The 26,666-nt window shown below is 35.0% G+C and overlaps 1 protein-coding gene across 3 annotated transcripts in view; it reads left to right on the forward strand.

Moving 5' to 3' along the window:
• LOC136854141 (BTB/POZ domain-containing protein KCTD3) overlaps positions 1 to 18,166 on the forward strand; it is a 69,294-nt gene extending 51,128 nt beyond the window's left edge. For 2 of the 3 annotated variants that reach the window (XM_067130367.1, XM_067130368.1), the window contains 4 exons: positions 1,380 to 1,566; positions 9,299 to 9,395; positions 12,955 to 13,136; positions 13,712 to 18,166. In XM_067130367.1, coding sequence (XP_066986468.1) covers positions 1,380 to 1,566; positions 9,299 to 9,395; positions 12,955 to 13,136; positions 13,712 to 14,070 — 825 coding nt within the window. In that variant the 3' untranslated portion in view covers positions 14,071 to 18,166. The remainder of the gene's footprint in view (positions 1 to 1,379; positions 1,567 to 9,298; positions 9,396 to 12,954; positions 13,137 to 13,711) is intronic. The other variant, XM_067130366.1, reaches the window with a different exon arrangement.
• Positions 18,167 to 26,666: the final 8,500 nt, after the last annotated feature.

A 26,666-nucleotide genomic window follows, 5' to 3' on the forward strand; every position in this document is an offset into this window, starting at 1 on the left:
CTTCAACTTATGAAACAATCAAATTATTATATGTCATTTCCATTCCATAAATAAGGTAATCGCCCTAAGCTGTTTTTAAAAAATATGCTTCCTAAACAGGCTATTTGTATATTTTTGGGTGTCAAATTACCAGCTGTTAAAGAAACCGGATTTCAGTTTACCGGGAGTGAAATTACCGGGGTCAAAGTTCTGGGTGTCAAAATGCCTAGAACCATAGAGTTCTAAAGCACACTCTTGAATGGGAGTTATTTGACTACAGTATGCCACACTATTGTTGATAGTATTAAAGGTACTTTGCAGTGTCCCTTTAGTCCTCAATGTCATTGCCTTTAGCCCTTATTTTTCATCCATTTCATTTGGTCTGGACTGCATCAGTGCAGACCTTTAAGTCTTTTGTCACCTAGTTATTCAATTTCTTTTGTCAACTAGTTATCAAACTCCCTTGCTGACATATATATCCTTCTTCCCCTTTTCTCATAGCTGTCCATCTTTTCTCGCATAGCTATCCAACCTCTCTGTTCACATAGTCGTCCACCTCTATTTTTACCCAGCTATTCAGCCTCTCTTTTCACTCAACTGTCCAACTTGTTTTCTCACTTAACTGTGTAACTTCCTTTCTCATCTAGCTATAAGCTTTTCTTCTCACCTAGCTATCTAACGTGTTAACCATCCTGTTTCAATTTCCTTCTCACATTTAGGATGCAATTTTGAAGAATCATATTGTTCAACCATAAGAGGTTACCCCCTACAGTGGTTCCTATTTAACTTGGTGTAATCAGAAGTCCTTGTAGCTCTCATCTGCAGTGGTTTTCTTGTGTACTTTTTATCTCTTCTTATCTAACCACCCAATTTCTAAAATTTCCCCTTGAATTGAGAGAAAATCTTCATTGCCAGCTTTGTATGAGTAGACTTATTATTGTACTGTATTGTTATGATAGGAATTTGGTGTGACTTTTTGGGAGTATTCTGTTTTTAACTGACATTATGTCAATTTTTGGTCACAAACGTTTTATTATTAATTGCGTTAGGTACAGATATTAACAAGTTGGTAAAAATTTTTAAGCTTGGTGAATACTTTCAAGTATTGTACAATTTTGACATATAACCATATTATGGTTTTAGTCTCAAAACATGAGGAAGATGAATTGGATAGCTAAATGGGAGAACACCCAGAAAACAAATGAAAATTTAAGATGATTTTATTTGATTTATACCTGAGGTCTGAAAGTAGTTTAGAACCTTTGGAATAGTTTAAAGCATGTTTTGCAGAGTGCAAGATAGGCAGTACATGCATATGGAGTACACGTCCTGGTGGGACATGGGCAGCATATGCAGTTGCAATATTCCACTCATTGGAGCTAATTTTTTAAAATTTATAGGTAACCTTATCAGAGAAGCTCCTTATCAGTGTATGCAGCGAGTACAACCATGTTCGTACTTGGTCTGTTACTCGATTCAGAGGCATGATTTCAACGCAGCCTGGTTCTACCCCTTTGTCATCTTATAAAATACTCACTATTGATGAGGTTGATCCAAATATTTATTATGCCATCGCCAATGATTGTGGTAAGTCTGTTTCTGTATAATGCTTAAACTTATAGGGGTATTTGGTAAGATACTTTGAGAGTTCTTGTTTAATAAAGTTTTTGATATACTCTTTAGTTAACTGTAAACAGCTCATTGTGAAAATTGCATATTTTATTTTGATATCTTAAAAACACTCCACGGTATGTGGCTTAAATTTTCTTAGATACAGGTATATACTTTTGCATAGTATCTTATGACTGTATCATTGTATGAAAACATTTTACATCCATGCTTTTTTTGGGGAAGTCAGATACTGTATATAGCCTTGGAAGACAGAAATTAAAATTACTTATTTTGTGACACCATACTCAACCATAGCTTATATCCACTTGGATTATTTTTTATTTTATAAGTTATATGAGGCTGCAAACTACAATTTACTATTTTATTATTCTAGTATTTTGACTTATTTAAAATTTTATTTATCATGAACGTCTAAAAAAAATTTTTTTGAAATGAATCTTACCTCTCCATTGTATAACTTTTACTTCAACACCAGCTGGAGTTTGACAGATTGAAACAAAAGACGAGAACACTCCTTTTTCTATGGATATCCTTCTTCTATCCATCTACTTCCCCCACCCCCCACAAGGGGATTAATAGGCACAAACACCCATAGCTGGTCAGTCTACTTCTGTCACAGTAGGAGTTCGGCAGATGCACTCTGTTTTTCTGTTGGTTTGTTCTTTTATTTTATGAATGTTCGTTCAGTACGATCCTGTAAGGTAAGAGTTGCTGTAATGGGCATCATTCCAGTTTTATCACCCCCATGATGTGTTTTGCTGAGGGAAAAGTTATCATTGGATAACTATACGAATCGTAATTGAACGAAATTCGGTAATTGACCGTGAACAAAGAGAGTTCATTAAGTTTTAGAAACAACTGTAGAGGCTAATACATACTAGTAAGACTTAGGTTAAAGGGATGCACTTCTTGTGTGCTTTCCCATTTAGTAACTGGTTAGGTCCTCTGCTACTTCTCTTCGAGCTGTCACCCCGAATGAGCTTTCCATCGATTCAGAGCATTGGATTTGTTAGGATGGAGTTATTTTTTATTATTATTATTAGTGTTTTATTTTCTGCGTTGCATCCTAGAGAGTTTAGGTAAGGGAAGGGTCAATGCCCCCGCTTTTCATTGCCTTGTACCCTGCTGATCCCAACCCCTTGAAGAGGTGGGGGTTTAGGGATTCACTGCAGGAAGAGTACACTCTTTTATGCCTACTCTCTCTGCTGTGGATTCAACTGAACATTGGGACCTTTAACTCCTTTACTCCTCCTCCCATAAATTTTTCCCTTCCCTTCTTCCTCTTTTGGTGATGACCTTGGCATGGTATTGGATTACTGAATTCACTGCTCTTTTAACTTGATGGAGGGTGGAGTTGGACGGCATGCCACTCCACTTGTAAAACTAGAGTACCCGACATGGTCGAGTGAGGGGAAATTTTTATGCCAAGCCATAAGGTACTGCGTGTATGGTGTATATCCATATGAGGGTCCCAGGGCAGTTACCACTGTGGGTAACAGTATTGCTCCTCCCCCAGTTGGGCCTCCCTGGTGAGAGGGACCTCATCCTGGATGAAATTTATATTTTTCGTTTTATGGCAAACTCATCAAACCTTCCTACGACTTCTGGCCAGATATGGACTGTCCTAAGGAAAGCTCAAATCACAAAAGTCAGAATGGTATCAAAACATTAATACCATTAAGTACCGTCATGACCCAACCTTGACTCACTTCGACTCCTTCTTTGGGAGTGGAAGTTGGTCATGGAAGCTGACCAAAATATTTCAGCTTTAAAATGAGAAAATTATTTATTAAATAGGCATCCAGCGGTAGAAATGTCGTTCAGACAAGTAAAGGGGAAGGCTTGGCTTATAGAAGCCACAACAAAAAGTCAGTCTGATGACTGTTAGTCTTTGAAAAATATAAATAATATTGACATAAAGTGGAAAAACACGATACTATGAACAGCTTTAGGGTACCATTGTACTTCCTGAAAATAACAACGAACCAATAGAAAAGAAAATGCTATTAGACTCTCTCAGAAAAGTACCCCAAGGTCCAGGATTGTGAGGTGTGTTGTACCGAGTAAAAAAGTAATAAGCAAATATTAAAAATAGCAAAAATAAAATTTGAGGGTGAAGATCTACTTCAAAAAATTGTATGCCACAACACAGAGTTAAGACCTTATGTCCCAAATCCACTACAGTATCAAAATTGCAGTAAGTTTGGGCACACAAAGAAAAATTGTAGAAGTGAACCAGTATGCGCTTATTGTGGAGCTGCTGAACATAACGCACAATGGAATGCTTGTATTACACATACATTACAGAATTGAAAATGTTACAAGAATGAACAGGGATGTCTATAAAAGAGGCCAAATTAGAATTGAAAGTGAGAGGAATTCAAGATCCTGCTAAGAAACTTACATAGTCTTTGATAACAAGAACCAATAATGAAACAAAAACACATACAAATAGAGGTAACAAAATGCAGCAAAATAAATCTCAAGAAGAAATTGTTATAAAAAAAAAAAATTAAAATGGTAAAGAATCAAGAACAGGTGCAGATGACATATGGATAATATTCTATCAAGTTCATTTGAAGTATTAATGCAAATAGGAGCACAAGAAGATACTACCACAGAGGTAGAAGAGGAAAGTTATGATGGACTGGAAATTAAAGATAAAAAGAGACCCAAAGCAAAAAAACCAACTATTATTAGAGAAATATCGGTTAAACCAAAGACAAAGGATGTGAAGAAAGAACACAAAGAAAAACAAGCTGAGAATATACCTTTATCTCCTAAAGTAATAGTTAAACATATGGATGCAGATATCCAAAATACTGAAGTGGAAGAAAACTATACCATAGATAAGAATGATTGTCAAGGAAAAGTGATTACTCCATCACCAGTAATTGGTACAAGGGCAAAAGAAACAAGAAATGCACATGAAAACACATGTGGATGTAATGACTGTTTTGTTGAATTGTGCAGTAATAACAAAAACATAACAAAAGATGGTTTAACAAACATTATAAGAAATTGTATGAAATATAGCAAAAAAGAAACCATTGATTTGAGCACACATGAAAAAGGTTGCATGTGCATTGAGCACTTAATATATAAAGAAAATCAAATGAATGTCATGAGTAAATTATTTAAAAAATCTAAGTTGATAATAAAAAAAAAGGAAAACAAAACTTGACCGTTATAACAAAATATTTTCAATAGCTTTATTATGCAGTGGAATGTAAATGGTCTACAGACCAGGTTACTTAGGAGAAATACAATGATTACTAAAAGAATATGAACCAATAATACTATGTTTACAACATGTCAACAGAACTCTATCAGCAATAGGTAAATACACCTTAGCATCTACATCATGAGAGGAAGAAGGAAATTTAAATTTAGGGACAGCCATATTTGTAACTGCCTATTTTCATAGTTCAAACACCAAAAACCCCTCTAAAAATGGTTATACCTGAGTATTTTAGTTTTATCACAAAAAATGCATTTAGTCACGAAAATATGAATATTTCTCTATGAAAAATACCGCAAATAGGCGAATTTTCCGCGAACAAGCAAATTTTCCACGAATAATGTGTATATATACATTCCACAGAAAAATCAGTGAATAGGTGAAGCCGCGAATCTGGAACCTCGAATAGGTGGGGGTCCACTGTAGTTTATGGCAAAGTTTGTGTAAACATTTGACTTGCAAATATCAGGTATTAAAATCCGATTAAGAAACGATAATTATGCAGTTTCTAACTTATACAACCAACCTAATAAGAATTAAAACATTGATAAACTTAAAGAATTACTTAACAATGCCAAGGAACCTACAGTAATAGTAGGTGATTTTAATGCTCGCAACCCAGTTTGGGACTATAATCGTACAAACTCAAATAAAGCAGGAAGCAAAGTAGAAGAATTCATGGAATCAAATGACATGTCCTTTATAAATGATGACTAAATCAGCACATTAAACAACACATGGAACACTTTCCTCAATAGACGTAACTCTATGTGCCTCATGTATAGTGGATAGATTAGTGGAATACAGTTGATGACCTGTTTACCAGTGATCATTTCCCAGTATCAATTTTCTTATTACAAAATAATCCTGCAAAACATGTCTCTCACTATAATACTCATAAAGCAGATTGGGAGCAATATGAAATGCACACCAGGAACATCCCACCATTTGAATATTCAAAACACCATAATGAAACTAATAAATTTCTTGTTGATGTCATTAAAAATGCTGCTGATATAACAATACCAAAATCAAAACCCCATCCAACAAAACAAAAAGTTCCAATGTGGCCTGATACGCTAACAGAATGAATAAATATAAAACAATCAGTAGGGAGATGACTAGATAATTTGATAAAAAAATTAAACAAGATTAATAAATCATTACCAGTATTAGAAGGAAATTTACAAAAAAATGACTATATTATTGTTAGAAATTGATACATTAAAACCTCTTCAAAACAAAATATCTTCAATATTTAAAAAAGAAGTGATTCAAGGAACAATCATTTCATGGAGGAAATATGCATCACATCTCTATAATAATACTCACATACAGTAAAATATTGGAAAAATTCAGGAAAATAAATGGTACCCATGTTAAACCACCTAGACATGCCATATTAAAAGATGGAAAAAGAATACTTTATCCAAAAGATATGTAATGTAATCGCAGAAAACTTAGCAAATGTAAGTAGTGATAAAAATCTAGATGAATAAATTTCAGTAAATTACAATAAATTTCAAAACAGTAGCAGATATATATTATAGTAGAAAATTTAATATTGAAGAGTTGGAATACACTCTTGAATAGCAATAAATCTGCTCGTGAAGGTGACAATATTTGTTTTGAGATGATCTGCTAGTTAGCACCTTGGAAGTCACACCTTTTACAGTTTTATAATTTTTGGTTTAGAAATTTATTTCCTGATGAATGGCGTAAAGCTATAATAATTCCTATCCTCAAACCTGGAAAGGATTCAAGTAATGTAAATGATTACAGACCAGTTTCTTTAACAAATTGCTTATGGAAATTACTAGAGAAAATAGTAAATGCTTGACTAGCATGGCACATTCGAGAAAATAAAATTCTGACTCCCACTCAATTCAGGTTACAATGTAACAGATCTACATTGGATTCTCTATCCAACTTAGAAGACCACATACGCAGAGGATTTAAACGAAAACAAATTACTATAGCTGTCTTTTTTGACAGTGAAAAGTCATATGATACTACATGGAGGTATGCAGTACAGTATTAAAAACGTTGCATAAAAACATCATCCGTGGACATTTACCTAGGTTTATCCAAAACTTTCTGACGTTGCACTTTTCAGGTGAGAATTGATGATACTTTGTCAAGCACATTTCCACTTGAAAATGGTGTTCCACAAGGAAGTGTCTTTAGTGGCTTGCTGTTTACTTTAGCAATAAATGATATAAGTGATAATCTACCTATTGGAATTAAAAGTGACCTGTGTACTGTATAGATGATTTTGCCAAATATTATTCAGCATCTTGAATAAAACATGCAGAACAAATCATTAATAAAAGCATAATAAAGATAGATGAATGGGCCTCATCTGTAGGCTTTAAATTTCCCATAGATAAAACTCAAGCAATCATATTTTATATAAAAATAAAAAGTGGAAAAAAGGTGAAGAAACAGCTTTAAAACTCAGAAACCATAGTATATTAATTGGCCAAACAGCAAAAGTTTTGGGATCAGTATTTAATACTCACTTGAACTGGAAAGTCCGCATAACATACATGAAATCAAAATGTAAAAGAGCATTAAATATATCTAAAAAAAACTATTGAACACTATTTGGGGAGCTGATAGAATAAAGCAACAGTGGTGTCTATCATTGATTATGGAAGCGAAATGTATGGCTCGGCATTAAACACAACGCTGAAAACGTTAGACCCAATTCATAATGAAGGCCTTAGAGTATGTTCAGGAGCCTTTGGATTATCACCAAAGTTATCTTTACAAGATAGAGAGTTAGTAACGATGAAGAGTTCCCTGAGAATTCAGACAAGTGATTCTCCAAACAAAAAATTATTTGAATTTAGAGATGAATTTATTAACAATCATTTAACTCCCTTTCCTAATTAGATCTAGTAAAATTACCACCTCCTTGGAATATGAATAAAATGAAAATTTGCACATACTTAAAATATTTATCAAAAAGTTACTCATTTTCCCCAGAACACCACAGACAACATACAGTAGAACATATAATCCAAAAAGGTCCACATTATGCAATATACACAGATGGATCTAAGTCACATTACAGTGGGATATGCTGCAGTATCCCAAGACAAAATGTATCAATTCTCTCTACCTGATAATGCCTCAGTATTTAGAGCTGAGCTGTGTGCAGTAGCAACAGCCATAAAAATAATTAAAGAAGCCTCATTTAATAATTTTGTGATTTATAGTGACTCCTGAAGCGCTATAGAAGCCATTCAAAGTTACAGTCCAAAAAATAATATTGTACAACAAATTAAGTTTTCACTTTATAAGTTGTATAATAATGGAAAAAATATTGAAATATGTTGGCTCCCTGCTCATGTAGGGATTAAAGGAAATGAAGAGGCTGATAAAGCAGCTAAAGAGCCAGTCCACATGCCAAGGACAAATGTAAACATCCCTGTTAGTGACTATTAAGATATGTAAAAACAATCATTGTAAATAAATGGAAAAATATGTAGAATGAAGAACCTGAAAATAATAAATTGAAACAGATAAAATCCTGTGTTGGAAAATGGAGTTCATCATATCAGAGAGAGAGAGATACATAAGTAATTCTGACGCGTCTTCGAATAGGCCATACTCGTTTGACGGATGGGCACTTAATGAACAGTCCACATGGCCCTCCTCTTGAATGCCCAGAGTGCAAGGTGATGATAACAGTCAAGCATGTCTTGTGTGAATGTCCAACATATAGCCAAGAGCGATTATCAAATTTTGGAAGTAGATCATAAAAGATAAGGACTAAAACCAACAGCAGTCCTTGGGTATATTTACGAGCAAATAAATAAAAAGATGTCCAGGAGCTGCAGAGAGGCAGTACATTTCCCCATGAAATCTCAAGGCATACTGATTGATCATTGATGTCTCCTGTGCTGAGCTATAACAGTTGCCATGATGTCTCCTGTGCTGAGCTATAACAGTTGCCATAAGTCATTTATGGGCCATTGAAGTGGTATGAACATTTTTCCCACTAAATTCATCCAAACCGAATGGGCCGTAATATAAATACTCATACGAGTTAGCCTGTCCATCACTCAAAACCTGTTATAGATACTCATATGATGATGCCCATCCATTAAGGGTTAAAGCTATTTACAGCATTAAACATTCATGAAAAGGGAGGTTATTGAAGACATAAATGTTAGCACTGAATAGATTTACAAGTTGTTTAAAATAAAATTACAAATATTGTAAGCTTTTTGTGTAGAGAGAGCAGATTAAACTAATTAGCGTAGCTTCTGTTATTTTATGTTATCTTAATAATTATTAATGATTAATACCTAACAAGGTTAATAACAGACATACGCCATCACACATGCAAACAACAAACCCCTCGAATCCCATAAGCATCCATGAAAGTTATATTGTTTACTTGTTTTTTATCCATTGCTATAACCAATGTTGCAGGTCCATATGGAGAACAGGATGATGAACAAGTTTTCATTCAGAAAGTTGTCCCAGAAACTGATCAGCTGTTTGTTCGTTTAGCCAGTAATGGAAAAAGGTAGGTTTTCCACTTCAAAAATTTTTTTTAATATTTTTTTTTTTGTTCTAGATTACAGCCTATATATTTTTGATAGAAGAACAGAGCTTATATTGTATCAATATGCTGTTTGATTTCATCAGCAGGATATTCTTTTCCTTAACCATTTTGCTGTGTGCCTGTTTTCACCACTAGTGATGAGAGCAATGCCCTGTTAATCATGTAACTGACTAATTTTCTCCCAATTATGTTTGTGTTTTGATTCTTTGTTATTTTCAGTACTGTTATATTATTACACTGTAGTATTTGTTATTTTCAACAGTTATATTATTACACTGTACTATTATGTTATAATGTTTTATTTTAGTGTGCAGTGATATGTGCAAATGATATGTAGGTAATTGTTCAAAAACTGAATTATGTAGCTTTTATTGGTGATTCATTTCAGTGTGATACCTCTCAAAGCATGGAGTAAAGTCCAGTGGACCCCCACTTTTACGCGCTTCACTTTGTTGCTGAAATTTATGGAACATATTTTTCAGTTTTGCGTGGGAACTTTTACTAATTCGCAAATTTTTCTATGGACGGTGTCTGTAAAATTATCACTAATTTTCTTTTTTTTGTAGAGCAACACTGTGTAGTCACTAATTACTGTTATTTTTTCATTAAAGGAATGTATACTGTACTGAGAGAGAGAGAGAGAGAGAGAGAGAGAGAGAGAGAGAGAGAGAGAGAGAGAGAGAGAGAGAGAGAGAGAGAGAGAGAGAGAGAGAGAGAGGTTTACATCCAAGTCTAAGCACAGTACTGTATAGATGGATTCTGCAAGTGAAATAACGGCATATTAATATTTTGCTGTTTTTACATTATAAAGGATATATATATACTGAGAGAGAGAGAGAGAGAGAGAGAGAGAGAGAGAGAGAGAGAGAGAGAGAGAGAGAGAGAGAGAGAGAGAGAGAGAGAGAGAGAAGTGATATGCTTACATCGTAGTCTAAGCACAGTAACTAGCTGGGGATGAGACTTTACAGACGCTGTTTAACTATTAGCTGGGGAGGAGAGTAAGAATGTGTTGCCCATGTATGAAATTCGGATTTTAAATATTTTTACGGTGATTAGAGATGAAACATCAACAGTGATAAAATATTCTCTTGTGTGCTGTTATAATATGTGTGATAATCACAGTCAACTAAATTTGTAATGAAATATGGTACAATAAATCAGACAAAGCAAAAAACATGGCAACATGTAAGTACATATGGACTCACTCGTAGCGAACTTCCTGGGTTTGTTTGTTTTCATATTTTTTTATGTTTATGGTACAGCTCAGTAATTGATATTTCATTAAAGGATTTGTATAGTAGAGAGAGAGAGAGAGAGAGAGAGAGAGAGAGAGAGAGAGAGAGAGAGAGAGAGAGAGAGAGAGAGAGAGAGAGAGAGAGATTTTGTTGTAGGAGAACTTGCTACTGGTGGTTTTAAGTTGCCTATGTATGAAATTCTGATTTTAAATATTTTTTATGGTGATTAGATCAATATAATACTAGTATAAATGGATTCTGTAAGTGAAAACTTTTTATTGATATTTGGCTGTGGTTTTTCATTAAAGGATATGAATAGAGAGAGAGAAAGAGAGAGATTTTTTTAATAAATTTATGGGGGATGGTGAGGACTAACCTTAAAACAACTAGGTCAAGTAAGCCCTAAACCAAGAGCTTCCTGTACTAAATTATTTTTTTTATGTGTGTAATCACGAAAATATTAACATGATGTAACAAACCTAGCATTCTGTTTGGATGAACGTGTCCTGTTGTTCTAAACTACCCACGCATTTTTGATATGCTCTACTGTATACAATAGTACTGTCCTATAATACGTACTGTACAGTAAATCTTTCAAAATCATCTTACAGCACAGGAAAATATCATTAAAAGGTACGTACATTATGCGCAGTACAGTAGACGATGCGCAAAGTTATGGTAGGCAAAAGAAAACATGCATCTGAATTAGAGGGGATACTTAAGAGTAAGTTCTAGGCGAGTACATAATGTTGTAAGATGGCTTTGAATTGATATTGGGGTGTTCTGGGGTGATAGTCTGAGGTATATTTTTGTTTGAACTGTTAAGTTAGGTGATGAACTGTTAAAATAGGCAGTTATAAACATTTTAGTTTAAGGGGTACAGGGTATTTGGCAGTTGTAAGCCAGTTATTATAAGCATTTGTAGAAGGGAGTTGGAACCTATCCACGCGTGAAAGTGGAGGACCACTGCAACACCATTTTTGTTATTCAGTATGAAAATCTGTATTACAAACTTTGAATGCTTGCTTTTCAGGAAAAATGTCATCAGAAAAAACCTCACAAAAAGAAAAAAAGAAAAAATCCCCAATAAAAGTTTCAGAGCACCAATTTTTTACAAACTGAATATTCAGTGGTCTTCAATTTGCAAATTTTATCACGTTTTCCTTGTTTAGTCAACACCTCTGGTGCTTCACAAAAATGCTTCCTCCTCTGTCATTTCCTTACTCATAATCATCTCTCATGAAACCTGAAGTTAAGAAATTACCTGTGGTAGGTTTGTCCATAGCTACGATATAATAAACATCACCATATTCACTACTGTCACTGTCAGAACTATCTGATAGTTCAGGTCTATTACTATCATTGTTATTTCTGAATAAAAGCCTACGTACTACTTCATCATTGAGTGAAATCCCCTCCTTCTATGGCATTTTGATGGTTACTGAAGGTCTAGGCCTTGCCCTGAGATTATCCTGTAAGCTGAAAATCAAATGTTACCATTTGTCGCTAAAATGTAGACAAAAGCTCCTAAAATGACGAGTGAAACGCGTTATCTATTATAAGCTGCCTAACTAGAATAAAAAGAATGATGACTTAGGAGGTAAGTCCCTTGCCATGGATGAAACCTTTTGATGACTGAGATCAATCCTGTGCAGTGAAAGGGTCAAGATACATTAAAAGTGTAATGGCAGGTCTTGTAAGGGATAGAACATTGCCTGGATGAAATGGGGAGAGATCAAAAGATACAGTACTGGTAAAAGAAAACAAAAAGTATCCCATCAGTAAACTGAAGAAAAATTTTTGTTTATAAGGCCTGTTCGCTCAGTAAAGAATGAGTAATGAAAAGAATATGGAGAGGATTTTGAAAAAATGTGATTACAGAATGGCAAGATTAATGGTTTGAGTGCAGTGGTAAGATCATATTAGAAGTTTACAACAAATGTGGTGTCCAGTGACTTGAAAAATATACAGTATTGAGATCTCGGAGATTGATATGGTTTGGATACGAGATAAGAAGGGATGACGGAAATCTAGAAAAGTAGTTAGATATGGAAGTAGTAGAGCAGACCAGTAAGAAAGCTCAGAAAATCTTGTAAGTGGCATCTCTGAAGACTTAGACAAGATGTAATAAAGTCAAATCTGCACAGGGGGAAAAGTGTAGAGAGTGAGTTCATTTCAAGTCTAATCTCGTAAAGAGAAAATCATATGCAACTGTTATTGATGACACTCTCCTCAGTAGAACTGGTAATTTATGATTTTAAAAAATATTATTCTTTAATTTGCAGAGTTTGTGTGATAAAATCTGTAGATTCCACAACAATTAGTGGCTTTTGTGTACATGAGTGTGAGGGGAGCAGTCGAATGGGTTCCAGGCCTAGGCGGTACATTTTCACAGGGCATTCAAATGGTGCCATTCAGATGTGGGATTTAACTACTGCCCTCGAATTGTGTAGCAAAGGTGATGCAGGTGGGTCAATATTATTGTTGACATTCTATTCAAGTGTAATGAAAATTAAAACAATCACAACATTTTAATGAATTTTGAGATGGGATTTAAAAGTAATTTTAGCGTGTTGCTTTTTAATTTTGTTCATGATCTTTTTAAAAACTAGAGGTGATATGCTGGATAAAAAGTTTTTAAGGGATTTAGAATTAAAAGAATTAGATTTTATCAATGTGACAATCATGTGCTGGTGATAAAAGAATGTGGTTTTATGTGGATAATTTGGGATAATGTTTATTTTACTGTGATTAGTGATTTTCTTCCAGATCGAAAAGTTTGCATTCCAATGTGAATTGTACCTTCAATTAACTAACAGAGCCCAGCTCATATTACAGTACCAGATAATTTTCTTTTCTGGTATTTAGGTCATCCATTGTATTGTAAGAGAAGCAACCAATCATTGTAATTTTTTATAGGCCTGTAATCTTGTGCTCTTTCTAACATAGGATGAAGGTATTTTGATAGTTAAAATTTTAGCTAACAACAGGTGTTGAGATGGTTAACATCAGTGACTAGTTTTACCTCCAAATCTTTTACAGGAGCAACTGTTAATGGTGGGCCAGAACCAGCTGAACTCTTAAGACTGTTGGATGTTTGTGACTTGAGTAACTCCTCTTGTACGACGCCATGTTTGTCCCCATCTCCGCTGACACCTGCAAATGCATTGCCTCCTCACCAGCGTCCTTACCCAAATCATCTGCATCATGGATCCTCACACTTACAACAGGCTGGTTGCAGTTATTTAAGTTCTTCAGCTGGTGTGACTCCACAGCTTCACCCAGGACCACTACTGAAGCCTGCTAATGCAGCATTCCTATCACATAGTCAGGCTGCAGCAGCTAGATCTGGAGCATCTGGTACTTCGAATGACGACGACGACGACGGAAGCCCAACATAATGCTCTAACCTGAAACTAATTGTTGAAGGAAAACGAGGTATTGACCATTTAATGTCTGTGATCATTTTAATATACAATAGATATTTTTGTTAAAAATTTTATTTTATTTGACTGATGCGAACATATCAATTTTCAGAATGCTTTGACTTGACAGAATTCTTCAGTTCCAGTTACTGTACAGTAGTGCATGGTGGTTGAAAATGCTAAGATAGTTTTTACAAGGGTTTACAAGGGTCTTCGGTGAAGTACCGTACTTATTTCTATATTCATTTCTACAAACTGTTTCAAAACTTACCACATATGAGCATACTGTATAGTTTTGATGTGGTGTGTATGGTAGACTGTCAGCTTCCTGAAGTGAATCGGATCACTGGGTACATCACTGATAACTCTCCAGTATTATGTAGAGCCCATATCTTCATTTTGCAAGTCACAAAAATTATGCTAACTAAATGAAACTCAATTCATAGTTAGTAATGATATCTTTCTATTTTTATGATACAGCAAACTATTAAATCTAGAATTTTGATTTTGAGTGTGTAAAGATCAAGGTTTTGTTTTTAAGTTTTACAACTATCTGCAAAAGTAAGTTTCTTTTTTACAGTGAAATACAGTATTATCATACATAAGGTGTCAAAGTGAATATTGTAGTCACAAAAGTATCTGTGTGTTTAATGCTCTGGTTATTGTTAATTAAACCACTGATGTCAAATATGTTAAGCTATTCACTGTTTGCTATACCACACAGTTGCTTTAATATTTTTCTGGTTTTGAGTTGCTATCATATTATTCTTGAAAATAGAGAGCATATTAATACTTTGCATAGTGTGTGTGTGCTTTATCTTATTTTAATTGTTTAAGATATTATCATAATGTGAATGGTCAGAGATAAGATAGTTTGCTGTATGAACTTCTTCCAATAGATGGTCAGCTGTTGCAGGCCTTACTAGTATGTAGGATCATTCTGGTGGGGAAAAAGGCTTATTAGAAAAAAAAAAAACTTTTCTTTCCATATATAAGCATTTGACAATGGGAATATGAAGTATTTTGTAAAAATTTGCTGTAGTTTTGTATTTGTGCGGTATTTCCCACCACCACCCAAACAAAATGGAGCATATGATGCGTATTTGGTCAGAAATTTTATGGTCAAAAGTACATCGTAATTGAATAATGGTACCTTTTCTTTACCATTGCTAGATGACAATAGACAAAGTAGCATCTCAGTTTCCCTAAACCCTTGGTCAAAGTAATGTGACGCATTGGTACATGGCCAGGCTGCTCCACTCCACAAGTTTTATCCCAAAACTTATTTTTGTATCGTTATGGTTGCAGACTGATGTTCCTCTATTTTTCATCCAGTTTCAGTAAAGTTCCGCGTGCAACAGACCTAGACCTATCTGACTGGAGAAGTAAACTTAATACCTGAAAAGATCAAGTTACACTGTACTTACTTTTTCAGTGAAAGAGAAAATGAAAACAGTTTTTCAAACCAGTGAATTTTCTGTAAAATTGTGTTCCTTGTTTAAAGGTCTACTCTCATGTAGAACAATAAGTAAAGATGTAGGTTTCAAAGCTTGATGAACTAAAAGAGGTGAAAAACTTAATGGCTCCAGAATGAGGACTGTGGGCTGAAAGTAAAGCAGATAATTCTTTATATTCAGGTTTAAATGTAACCATAGCTCAGTCAGTAAAAATTTTCCTTCCTAAACTGGACATCCCCATATACTGTACAATACGTTTGTCCTGTTGTTTTTCTAGAGGCATTAAACTTAAAAGTCAGTATCAAACATGACACGTCCTTTTCCTAATACTGTACCAAAGTCAAAGCCATTTCATTTGAGATGGTAGTGATATGGATGTCACAGATTTTGTAGGAGAAATGAATGTCATTACTGTGGATTATATGTAGCAGGGAAAATTTTATGGGAAATAGTACTCTTGATGACATACATGTGGCCCTGAGAATAAACAAGCATTGGTCACAGCACTCAGGACTGGCAAACACTGACAGTTGTAGCAGGTTCTTTATCTATATGCATTTCCATTTTCATTTTAAGTTTTGGCATTGATGCTCTTGTCTGTTTATTAGTTTCCCTAGAGTAGTAGTATGAAGGCTTGAGTATTACCACTGGTGTATAAATACTGGAAATGGATGGAGGTAAAGAAGCTACTCAGATCTTTTGACTGCATTGCCAATATATTTAGTGTTGCTTTTGAAGATGCAACAAATGTATTAATTGCTTGGCAGGTTTTCAGTCCTTCACTGTAACTTGGTATAACTGAAACAACTGTTCCTGCAGATGGGCACAGCTACAGTCCCAGAGTAATGGAAAGGTGGTTGTAATATGTAAATTAATCAAATTTTATCTAGGCTCTTCAGCATAGGATAGTTAAATTTCCTTAAGGATTAACATGCAGTGACTTAAACATATTTTTCTATAGATTTTAAGACAGGAGGCATAAACAGCATACTTAAAAAGGAAGAAATCCATGTGCATCATTACATGAGTATTATGAAAGTATAAATTATATGAATTGTAACCTAGGCAGTTTCCCATGCAAGTTGGGATGGGGCCAATATCAATAAAATTTTGGTTAGAATTTATACATGATGCATATTATGACAAAAAGATGTATAACAACTATCCATTTGTGAGGCATAGATTGAATATTTTTTGAGGATTGCAAATTTTGATAAACTGCCAATTTAACTTCAGAATGTTTTTTTTTTTTCTTGGAACAAGTTTTTCATTAGCAGAGAGGCTCCTTATATATTTCTTTAGACCAGTTTTCATGATTATACAACTTGAAAGGTTCAAACACTTTCATTAAAAAGTATAGTAAAGTGATGGTCATCATGTTTCTTAATTAAATATAGCTAAATAGGATGAAGTCTTACCAAGATTGTGGCATTTAAGAAATTATTTTAGTGTATGTCATAGAGTGGACTGTTGTAGGTAGTTTTTATCTAAAGTGGTAGATGATGTAGGGCTGAAAGTTCATAAAGTTTCTAGCTCTTTGACTACTACTGGATACAGTGTGCAGGGAGCTATCCCACAAACAGGAATGTGTTAAAACATTTGCGATTCTTGCCAGAAATAATTTTTCTCTTACAATATTAAGATACTGAAAATGTTGTCAGAATGACGTTTTGGCTGACTCAGCAGCTGTGCTTAGCAGAATTTCATTTTGGAAAGGTCATTGTTTCTGTGTAGTCAGTATGATTACAGTCAAAGAGCTAACTTTATCATAATCTATATCCAAGGCATAATATTGGATTATAGTGTTTTTTGAAGTTTGAAAAATGGCACAAGAAACTATCTGATCTAATTAGTTTTGAAGGAATGCATAAACACTTTTACTACAATTAATTGTAGCAAAGATGCTGTTAAAGAGAACCCATAGCATAATGAAGAGATCTGATTTAGACTTCATCAGTGCTGAACATTTTACGTCCCATCTAAGCATAATGGATGGAATATGCATTTGGAAAATCTACAAGGTTGAAATATATTTTGACAAGATTCCTAACTTCCAAATAATCTAGCGTTGAGACACGAAATGGTAATTTTCCAAGATTCTTAGTAAAAAATTAGACTGAAATCAAAGTTATGAAAGTACGATACTGAAAGAATTGTATGCTAGAATAGATCTTGGGTCATGCAAGTACTGTGTTTTTGAGGATTTAAACCGAGATTAGCTCTTGTAAAGTAAGTTTTATGTAGGAAGATCGAGTCAGAATGGGTTGAGTTCCACATCAAGATAGTATGTAGCCATATAGCACATAGGGACATCGTTAATTGTATGGAGTATGCCTCAGTCAGGTCTAGTAGCTCAGAGTTGCTCACCTGCTCCCTTATTTTTAATATTCCATACCATCTTGTCTTTCATGAGTACTCCTTGCGTTTTCCTTGCTTTTCTTCTCATATTACTGTCTTTGAATATTCTAATATTTCAGGTTCATGTTACATTTTGATACGTTTATGCTCGACATCTCCTCAAATGTAACCTATTATTGATATGATAATTTTATACAGTATATCCATATTTGTAATGATTTTGTTTCATTTTTCAAAATATATTAATGTTACAAAGATATACTGTATCTGTCTAAATTCCTTACTACATTTGATGTTACACTTCATGGAAAAAGTCTTAAGTTTTTTATGATTATAGTATGAAATACCACAAGAAACAGCACAGCACCACAGTAATTTAGCTGAACTTTTGTAATTACTGGGCAATCTACTTAAATGAATGTTTGGCATTTCTATAATTTTTCAAAACAATGTTCTTTAATACTTAAGAGCATATGTTAATAGTTCAGTGATATATTGTAGCCACTTTTAACATATGTGTATCTAACAAAATTTCCAGAAGGGAATCAGGTTATGGTGTTATATACTTGACTCTCTTTAAGTATTTGATGAAAACCAAGAGTCAAGTCAGCAATTAATAAACATGGAAAAACAATGTATAGTTGATGTACGTAAAATTTTTTTCATTTGTTAAATGAAAATGCATGAAGTTACCAGGAGTAAAGTGGTCTAGTTAAACTATTTGATTTACAAGGGAAGAGACATCAGTGGTGACCTTCCTTAACAAAACCTTTCATTTTATCAGTTTCTTTTCAAAAGCAAATATTTTATGTCTGAGAATGAGCTACCTGAAAAAATTGCTTCAGCATTAGCATTGACATATGATTGGTAGCCTTTGGCAAGTATTGAAATTAATTATTAAAATGACAGTGCCACAAGTAGCACATCAACTTAAGACCTCAGGATATCAGGTTTCTTTATTGTCATCTACGTTATTATGACAGGTTTTTACCACGCAATCCTTTTAGACATAATGCATTTTCAGATAAATCTCTTAAATATAAAGTAAAATATAAAGCACAGACTACTTAATGGCTAGAAATTGTCAAGTGTAGGCTATATTGCTGGGTCCATGTGACTTACTTGATTTTGTTATTTACGAAAAGGCCAGGTCCCTGAAGAATCTGATAAGTTGGGGCCTACAGTGGTTGGAAGCTAGCTTGCTTTCATCTTGACCTAGAAATATAAAATGGGAGGGCTGTATTAATAGATGTCCTGTAATAACTTGCTTGTAGTTTAAAAAAAATAAGTTAAAAAAATCAGTTTATTTTGTTAACATGTTACTGACTCCCTGTATTTGGGGAGAAGGTGTACTACTGATTTCATGACCAATTAATTCATACCTCTTCCTCCAGTTAAGGGTACTTACCTATGTAATCAACACTTCGGCTTCTAATTGTCAGGGTGCAATTTAGAGTAATATAGCTTTTGAATGCTTGGTACCCTAATGTGTATCCTGTGAGGTAAGTTTTTGAATGCTTGGTATCCTGATGAGTATCCTGTGAGGTATCTTGTTGGGTATTTTGTGGGGCACCCTGTAGGATATCCTATGGGGAAACAGAGGCATCCTGTAAAGTATCCCAATTAAAAGGATATGATTACGGCCAAATTTGAAAACTATATCTAAAAACTGGAATGGTTTTTTTTTTTTTTTTTTTGCAGAAATTGGTAAGCATAAAAACATTTGACATTAAAGCACAGGCTGTGCTGTGTGCATAAATTTTCCAGTATATGAGATGCAGTTATGGTAAGAAATGTAAAACAAAATGATTTACAAGTGGAATTTGTTTCAAGGAATATAATACAGTATACAAATACTGATTTCTGTCTCAGAACAAATTCTAAGCCTAAAACTTCAATTGCTCTTAGTTAAGTATGAGTCACCAAAGTCTAACCAGTGTCACGTGCATGTAACCTTGAGGTAGCTGCCTTTCACTCTTAATTTATTTTGAGAGAATCTGATGTCTCACTTTCTACAAGGTCTGAAAACTCCAGAGCAAAACCAAGTTTAAAGGTAAGGATAGTGCATTCTTGATCCAACAAACCTAATATTCACTTCATTGTGCCAAGTGTGTTCTAATTCATCTGAAAGCCTGTATGATTGTGTTAAGTTTTCCTACAAACATGCTTTCCTAGACTTCAGGAGCATTTATATGTAGTTTAGCCACTATTTTGTAATGAATTGTTCTAGACTGTCAGCTCAGGCTTTGATTTTCAGTTACACTCTGATTAGGCAAAATCAGACAAATAATCAACTGGATCCCTGAACTAATCAACATTGTGAAGGACGCTAAGATGATCAAATATAGTATAGAATATTTTGATATTTTAAAGAGCAACTTGCAATTCTGTCTTTTTTTCATTGCAAAATGAGCAGCCCAAGCTCGGCCTCTGCTAAAACAAAATTATGTATTTTCATTTTTTTTTTCTGTCAGAATAATTAAACAGGGTTACGGGATAACGACTCTCTGCTATCAATCTGGGGTAATGACATGCATGGCCATAAATCCAATAAAAAGTATATTATTACATTACTTATGCCATAGAGGCTAAATCAAATTTCCATCCTTTTGAAACGACGGTGATTATAACAGATTTGCATAATTCCCATACGGCCTTTGTTTATCAGCCTGTGCTCATGAATATAATTAGCGAGTTAACATACGTTGTCAAGGGTTATAATCATGAGAGAATAGTTCTGAAAAAAAAAATGACCCAATCCTTTAATTTGGATTTTTTATTATTTTGCAAAGGTGTGCGACAAAATAGTTGGAGTTGACACATGCGAGTTTTTTTAGATTGCATCAAGACAAAAAAAATTATACACGAACATCTAACTTCTGAAATACAAACGTATTCACATGATGGTAATTGTAAAAGTTACTTCTATGCTTAGCAGAGTGAAAAGTTCAAGGCGAAAAGTAGACGTTAAATTATTACTTATTCTGCGATCGAGTTTTGTGCACACGCACAATCAAACAAACGCATACACATTTTATATATATGGTGAACCAAAAGTAGGTGGACAGAAGATAACATTTTCTTGCATAAGCATTATGGGTAATCTGAAGAGAAAAAATATAAAATTTAAAGAAAAATAGTTATAAAATTTAATATAACACAAACACCACAGTTATGTAATAAACACCATCATTATAGTATAACCCAAACACAAACCCTATTCCACCTACTGTCCACCTACTTTTGGCTCACCCTAACATACATGCATACGTACATACATATACATACTAAAATAAAATAAAATAAAATATAAATAAAAAATATACATACACACACACATATATATATATATATATATATATATATATATATATATATATATATATTATATATATATATATATATGTGTGTATATATATATATATATATATATATATATATATATATATATATATATATATATATATATATATATATATATATATATATATATATATATATATTATGAGTCTGATCAGTACAGAAAAATGAAAATTAAGAGTTTTAACCAAAGTAACAGAACCTACTGCAGGTGATACGTATTTTCCAAGGTTCTACTGCTGTATCCTTCGTCTGCCATCTAGTTTATATGCACACAGTGGGGATGAGTATATAAAAAAAATACAATGATACTATTAGATACATGTAGGGCTACAAATAATATAGAAGAAACAAGGAAGAATAGGGAAGCAGAATGAGAACAAGAATGAAAAAAAATGGTAAAGCTGAAAGAGTTCCATTTAATCCAAGAGCAGTTGAGGAAGTAAGAGACTACATTTCAGACCGCCAATGCTTCTAGAGTCAATTTGAATACAAGCCAGAGGCTGTTTTATGGTGTTTAAAGATTTACTGAAGGATTTCAAGGGTGAAGGAGGAAAAGTTCAAAAGGAAAGGGGAAGAGGAAAATCCTTCCTTTTGCACAAGGGAAAGCTGGCAGTAAATTATAGTGAGTTGACATCTGAAAGTGAAACGAGTGACAAGACTCCATGGAGGTGGTGGTTTGTTTTCCAGGGGTGGTATGGAGGCTGGGGAGACCAGTATATATTTACAAGATAACAGAAAATACAATTTAGGCCGATGGCCAAACGCTGGGACCTATGAGGTCTTCAGCGCTGAAAGGAAAATTGAGAGAAAGGTTACCAAGGTGTAAGAGGAGGAAAACCTCGCAGTTGCACCATGAAATAATTGTTAGAAGAGGGTGGAAAGTAAGATGGAAGAGAGAGAATATGAATAGAGGCACAGTAAAAGGGATGAAAGGGGTTGCAGCTAGGGGCAGAAGGGACACTACAAAGAACCTTAAGTAATGCCTACAGTGAGCCGCACATGAGATGCAGTGTGCATTTAGAGGAGAAAGGTGTGCTAAGCTATTTTTTATGGAGCAACTGTGAACGGAATTTGAATGCAAAGGTAAAAGAAAACTGTGATACATCACTGATTGACTTGGGACGCTTGTGCCAAAGCTGATCGCCATGAAATGAGGAGCTTGTTTAAAATATAGACTGACTAGCATATGGAGGTCACTGACAAGGGTGTGTCATGTAACTTTTATTGTTTCTTATGTACGAGAGTAAGGTCAAGGGAGAACGATATTTACACAGGCTACGATGCAGTGTTTATAAATGGCTACTCCCCATAAAGGGTTATGCCGTCAACGTATCTCGCACGCTGCACTGTAGGCATTACTTAAGGTTCTTTGCAGCGTCCCTTCGGCCCCTAGCTGCAACCTCTTTCATTCCCTTTACTGTACCTCCATTCATAATCTCTTTCTTCCATTTTGCTATCCACCTTCTCGTAACAATTGTTTCATAGTGCAACTGCGAGGTTTTCCTCCTCTTACACCTTTCAAACCTTTCTACTTTCAATTTCCCTTTGGCCAAAATTCTATATAATTTCCATAAATGACTATAGAAAGGTGGAGAGACTTGTGAAAATTTGAAAGTAAGTCCAAGCGGACAAAGATGAAAGTGATTGTTAGACGGAGGATTTTTGTGTAAATGGAAGCGAGGAAAATTGATCTCTGGACAGAAGAAAATAAAGGTACAAGGAGAGAAAAGCCGAGTCACAGAGACGGCACGGGGGCAAAAACTGGGAATAATGTACACGGGAAGGATTTATAGTGAAGCGAAAGTAGGAATGTGTGAAATGATTGTTTGTGAACATAACCCCCTTTTTTATTCGGATAAAGTGTGATTGCTGAACTTGAATGGCAGAAACATGGCAGAAGTCACCCAGATGTCTGAGAGGGTGACAAAAACTTTTTAAAAGGTCGAGAAAGGCTGAGATGTAGTGATGCAACACGAAGGTTACCATGCACGAAAAGACCGACTTGGATGTTGAGAGGTTCTTTGGCAGAGTGAACAGGACGGGAGAGGATAGAGTTATAAGAGTCGTATATTCAGGAGGCTTTGGGTCAGATGAGGAGGCGGGGGGATAGTAGTACTGTCCCGGAATATGCTGGCTTGACAGGATTCTAATGCTCATGAAGCGTCTGACAATTAGTAACGTAACGGGAAAAGTTTGAGCCATCTCATCACACAGCAAATGGCTACTAAAAGGGAATCCCATCACATAGTATGTAGCTAATAAATAAATAAGAACAACAAACAATAAAAAAACATAAAAGGGCAAGAAGAGGGTCCACCAACCAGGTTTCTAGCCTATTTTCAAGGTGCACGATCAACTCGTTTCAGAATATAACAAGAAAATGAACTACGTCAAAACTCAAAATAAGTAAAGATTCTCTAAATAAAAAAAGGGGGGGCGGGGGCTGAGGGCGCTGATTTCATGTCAAGTTTAAGGCTTTATCTCCTACGCAGAACTGGATGTCTATTTTTACCAAGACTCCAAAGGAATTTATTCTAGTCTTATCGCTCTCTTTTCTAATCCTCCTCGGTGGTTACGTCCTTCATCTGAACCCCATGTCGCTCACAACTGATCCCTAACGTGTTTTATAAGATTCAAGATTGATTTCTTTGAAAGACAAGGACGTTAGCTCTTGATAGAACCCCCCCCCCCTCTCTTTTGTCCCGGGGGAAGACTCCCCATTCTGACCCCAAACAGGAGGAAGTAACCTGTAAAGCTAACGACTTAACCACTGTTAAGTGTTATATAATTGTAATATTCGCAAAAGAATCATGAAATACATGACGGAAATTGGTTAATCAAGATTGAGAGGGGAAAAAATAGACAGAAACGAGAATAATAATGGCCGAAGCATTTGTGTTCCCGAAGAGGGAAAATTTAATACGAGACACAAGGAAAAGATCCTCTGGAGGAAGAGAGAGAGACTGCCAGATAATCCTTGAAAAACGAGACGTTTCTATTTCCTGGAAAGAATAAAGTAGCGTTGCATTTCGGGTAGTCACACGCAAACGCAGGCACGGAAGCACGCATTCACACTCACACAAGTATAGACTACAAAACAAACCTAAACGCAAACATTATTAACGAACACGGACGAGGCTAAAACGATAAAAGAAGACCACGCTGGGACAAGTGCTACATGCCAAGCGCAACTTGCAATACAGTGCTATACAGCCACCACCACAGCAGCGGCCCCGAAGTTAACATGCAAGAGGAAACCACCTTTTTTTCTTCTTTTTTTATGTTTTATCTTTTTTACTCTCTACGTAATACCCCTATGATAGTTCGAGCGCAGCGAGCCTTGAGCATATTAGCTTTTATATATATATAATCTTGGGTGCAGGCGGGACTCGAGACTTCATATGCAAATTGGTTATCTGGGAAGGTATTGCAGAATAAATGCTCGGGAAAAGAAAGTTGGTTCCTCCCATATCTGTATTCTAAAATATCAACGCGCCGAATATCAATTCGGTTGGATATGAAAAAGGCACAAGTGAATAACACCTTTTCTTTTTTAACTCCAGAATTTTATTTTTTTAACAGGAAGTATTTTCTCTTTGTGAATTTCGTTGGTCAGTTTATCCCTTTATTTAGTTTGGTGAAACAGCTGCCCTGTCAGTCTTATTCATAATCTGCTATATAACACATAAATTAAATATTACTCAGTCGAACGGAAAACAAAAAACTTATTGAGCAAATAAGTGTATGTTTTTATAAAAAGAAAAATTGATGATTAAGTGACCTGAATGTCGCTACACTACACAGCAAAATTAAGCTGAAAAGAATCATGCTTATAACCCCTTGCATGTATACAGCAAACAAGTATTAATACGCTTGTCTATGTATACATGTCTGTCTACACCTATGCGGACGTGGGGAATTCTACTAATGCTTCTGTTTTCCATGATTCCTATTTACTCAGCTCTTTTAAAAGGCGGGTATACTGTTCCCTTCAGGATTAGGAATAACGTTTTGCTTTCCCTTACTGAACTACCAAGACGCACTTGAAGTCGGCTTCAGTATTAAAACAATGTATGTAATATACATCCACTTACAAACACGTACGGGCATACATATACAAACGTGGGGCAAACGTCTTTGTCAGATTCGTCCCTTAATGCTATATGACGAATAAAACCCTAATTGCAGAAAGCATCACAATGGCAGCTGATTCATATATTCAAGCAAAAGGCTCATCAGTAGAGCATCCTCCACTTCAGTACACTGTACCAAACTTCTTTTACATGCAGTTCCGTGCCTCTGGTACAGTACTTCATAGTGCTGCTTCGCTGACTCACTGCTTTCTGAGAATCCTCTTTTTCCTTCCTCCTAATATTTCCCCCATCCTATCGTCTTCCAATCTCTCTACATGCCGAACCATATCAAAACACGCAACACCACCATTTCTCATAAAACTTTTTCACTACTTTATTTGACCTCAAAACTCCTCACCCTTTCATCGTCCCTCACTCCGTTTATAACCGTAGGATAATGCATCACAAAAATCACAAATTTTCTTGGTATATGCATAAAGTGACCATACTTCACTCCCTTGAGGATGAGAGCTCAACAAACTCCTCATGCAATCATCAACTGCTTACACAGGACCCTCTATTCTCTTCCTAACATCTTGCAGGGCACCTACTACTATCTTATTTCAACTATTCTGTGAATCTTCTCCTCCCCTATCAAGTCATCATACACAACATTAGGCCCGGCTGTCTACAAAAGTCCCAAAGTTTCATTCTTCCTCTATCCTTACTAGCATTCATTACTCTCTCATCATTGCTTCCACTTACCTTCGTAATATTATTTTGCTAATATATACTAGCAATTTAATCTAATAAAAATTTTCAAAATCTCCCACCATTCCTTGCTGCTTCTCGTCCCAAGCTGTTATCAGCAAACACCATATACTCTAAACTCCAACCATATCCCAGTACCACGTACTGCATTGCTGCACACACAGCCATTCTCGTGATTTTTCCATTCTTAGATCCAGAAACACATACACACACACACAGACACACACACACACACACATACACTGTATACATATATATATATATATATATATATATATATATATATATATATATATATATATATATACATACATACTGTGTATACAGGCATACATTCATACACATATTCAGACAATATTTATAAAACCACCGATCCAGAGATGAACAAAAATGAAGAAACAAATTTGTGTTCGGCGAGTAAAGTTCGGCAATTCATATTAAGCCCTAGATCTTTTCCAGAAAACTTTAATAATGCTTTTCTTTTCCCCCTGAGTTCAAACAAAGTCCATCGAAAGAATCTTAACTTTGACCCATAAAAGGCGACACGATA

Source organism: Macrobrachium rosenbergii, chromosome 28, assembly GCF_040412425.1.
Source record: "Macrobrachium rosenbergii isolate ZJJX-2024 chromosome 28, ASM4041242v1, whole genome shotgun sequence".
Taxonomy (NCBI): Eukaryota; Metazoa; Arthropoda; class Malacostraca; order Decapoda; family Palaemonidae; genus Macrobrachium; species Macrobrachium rosenbergii.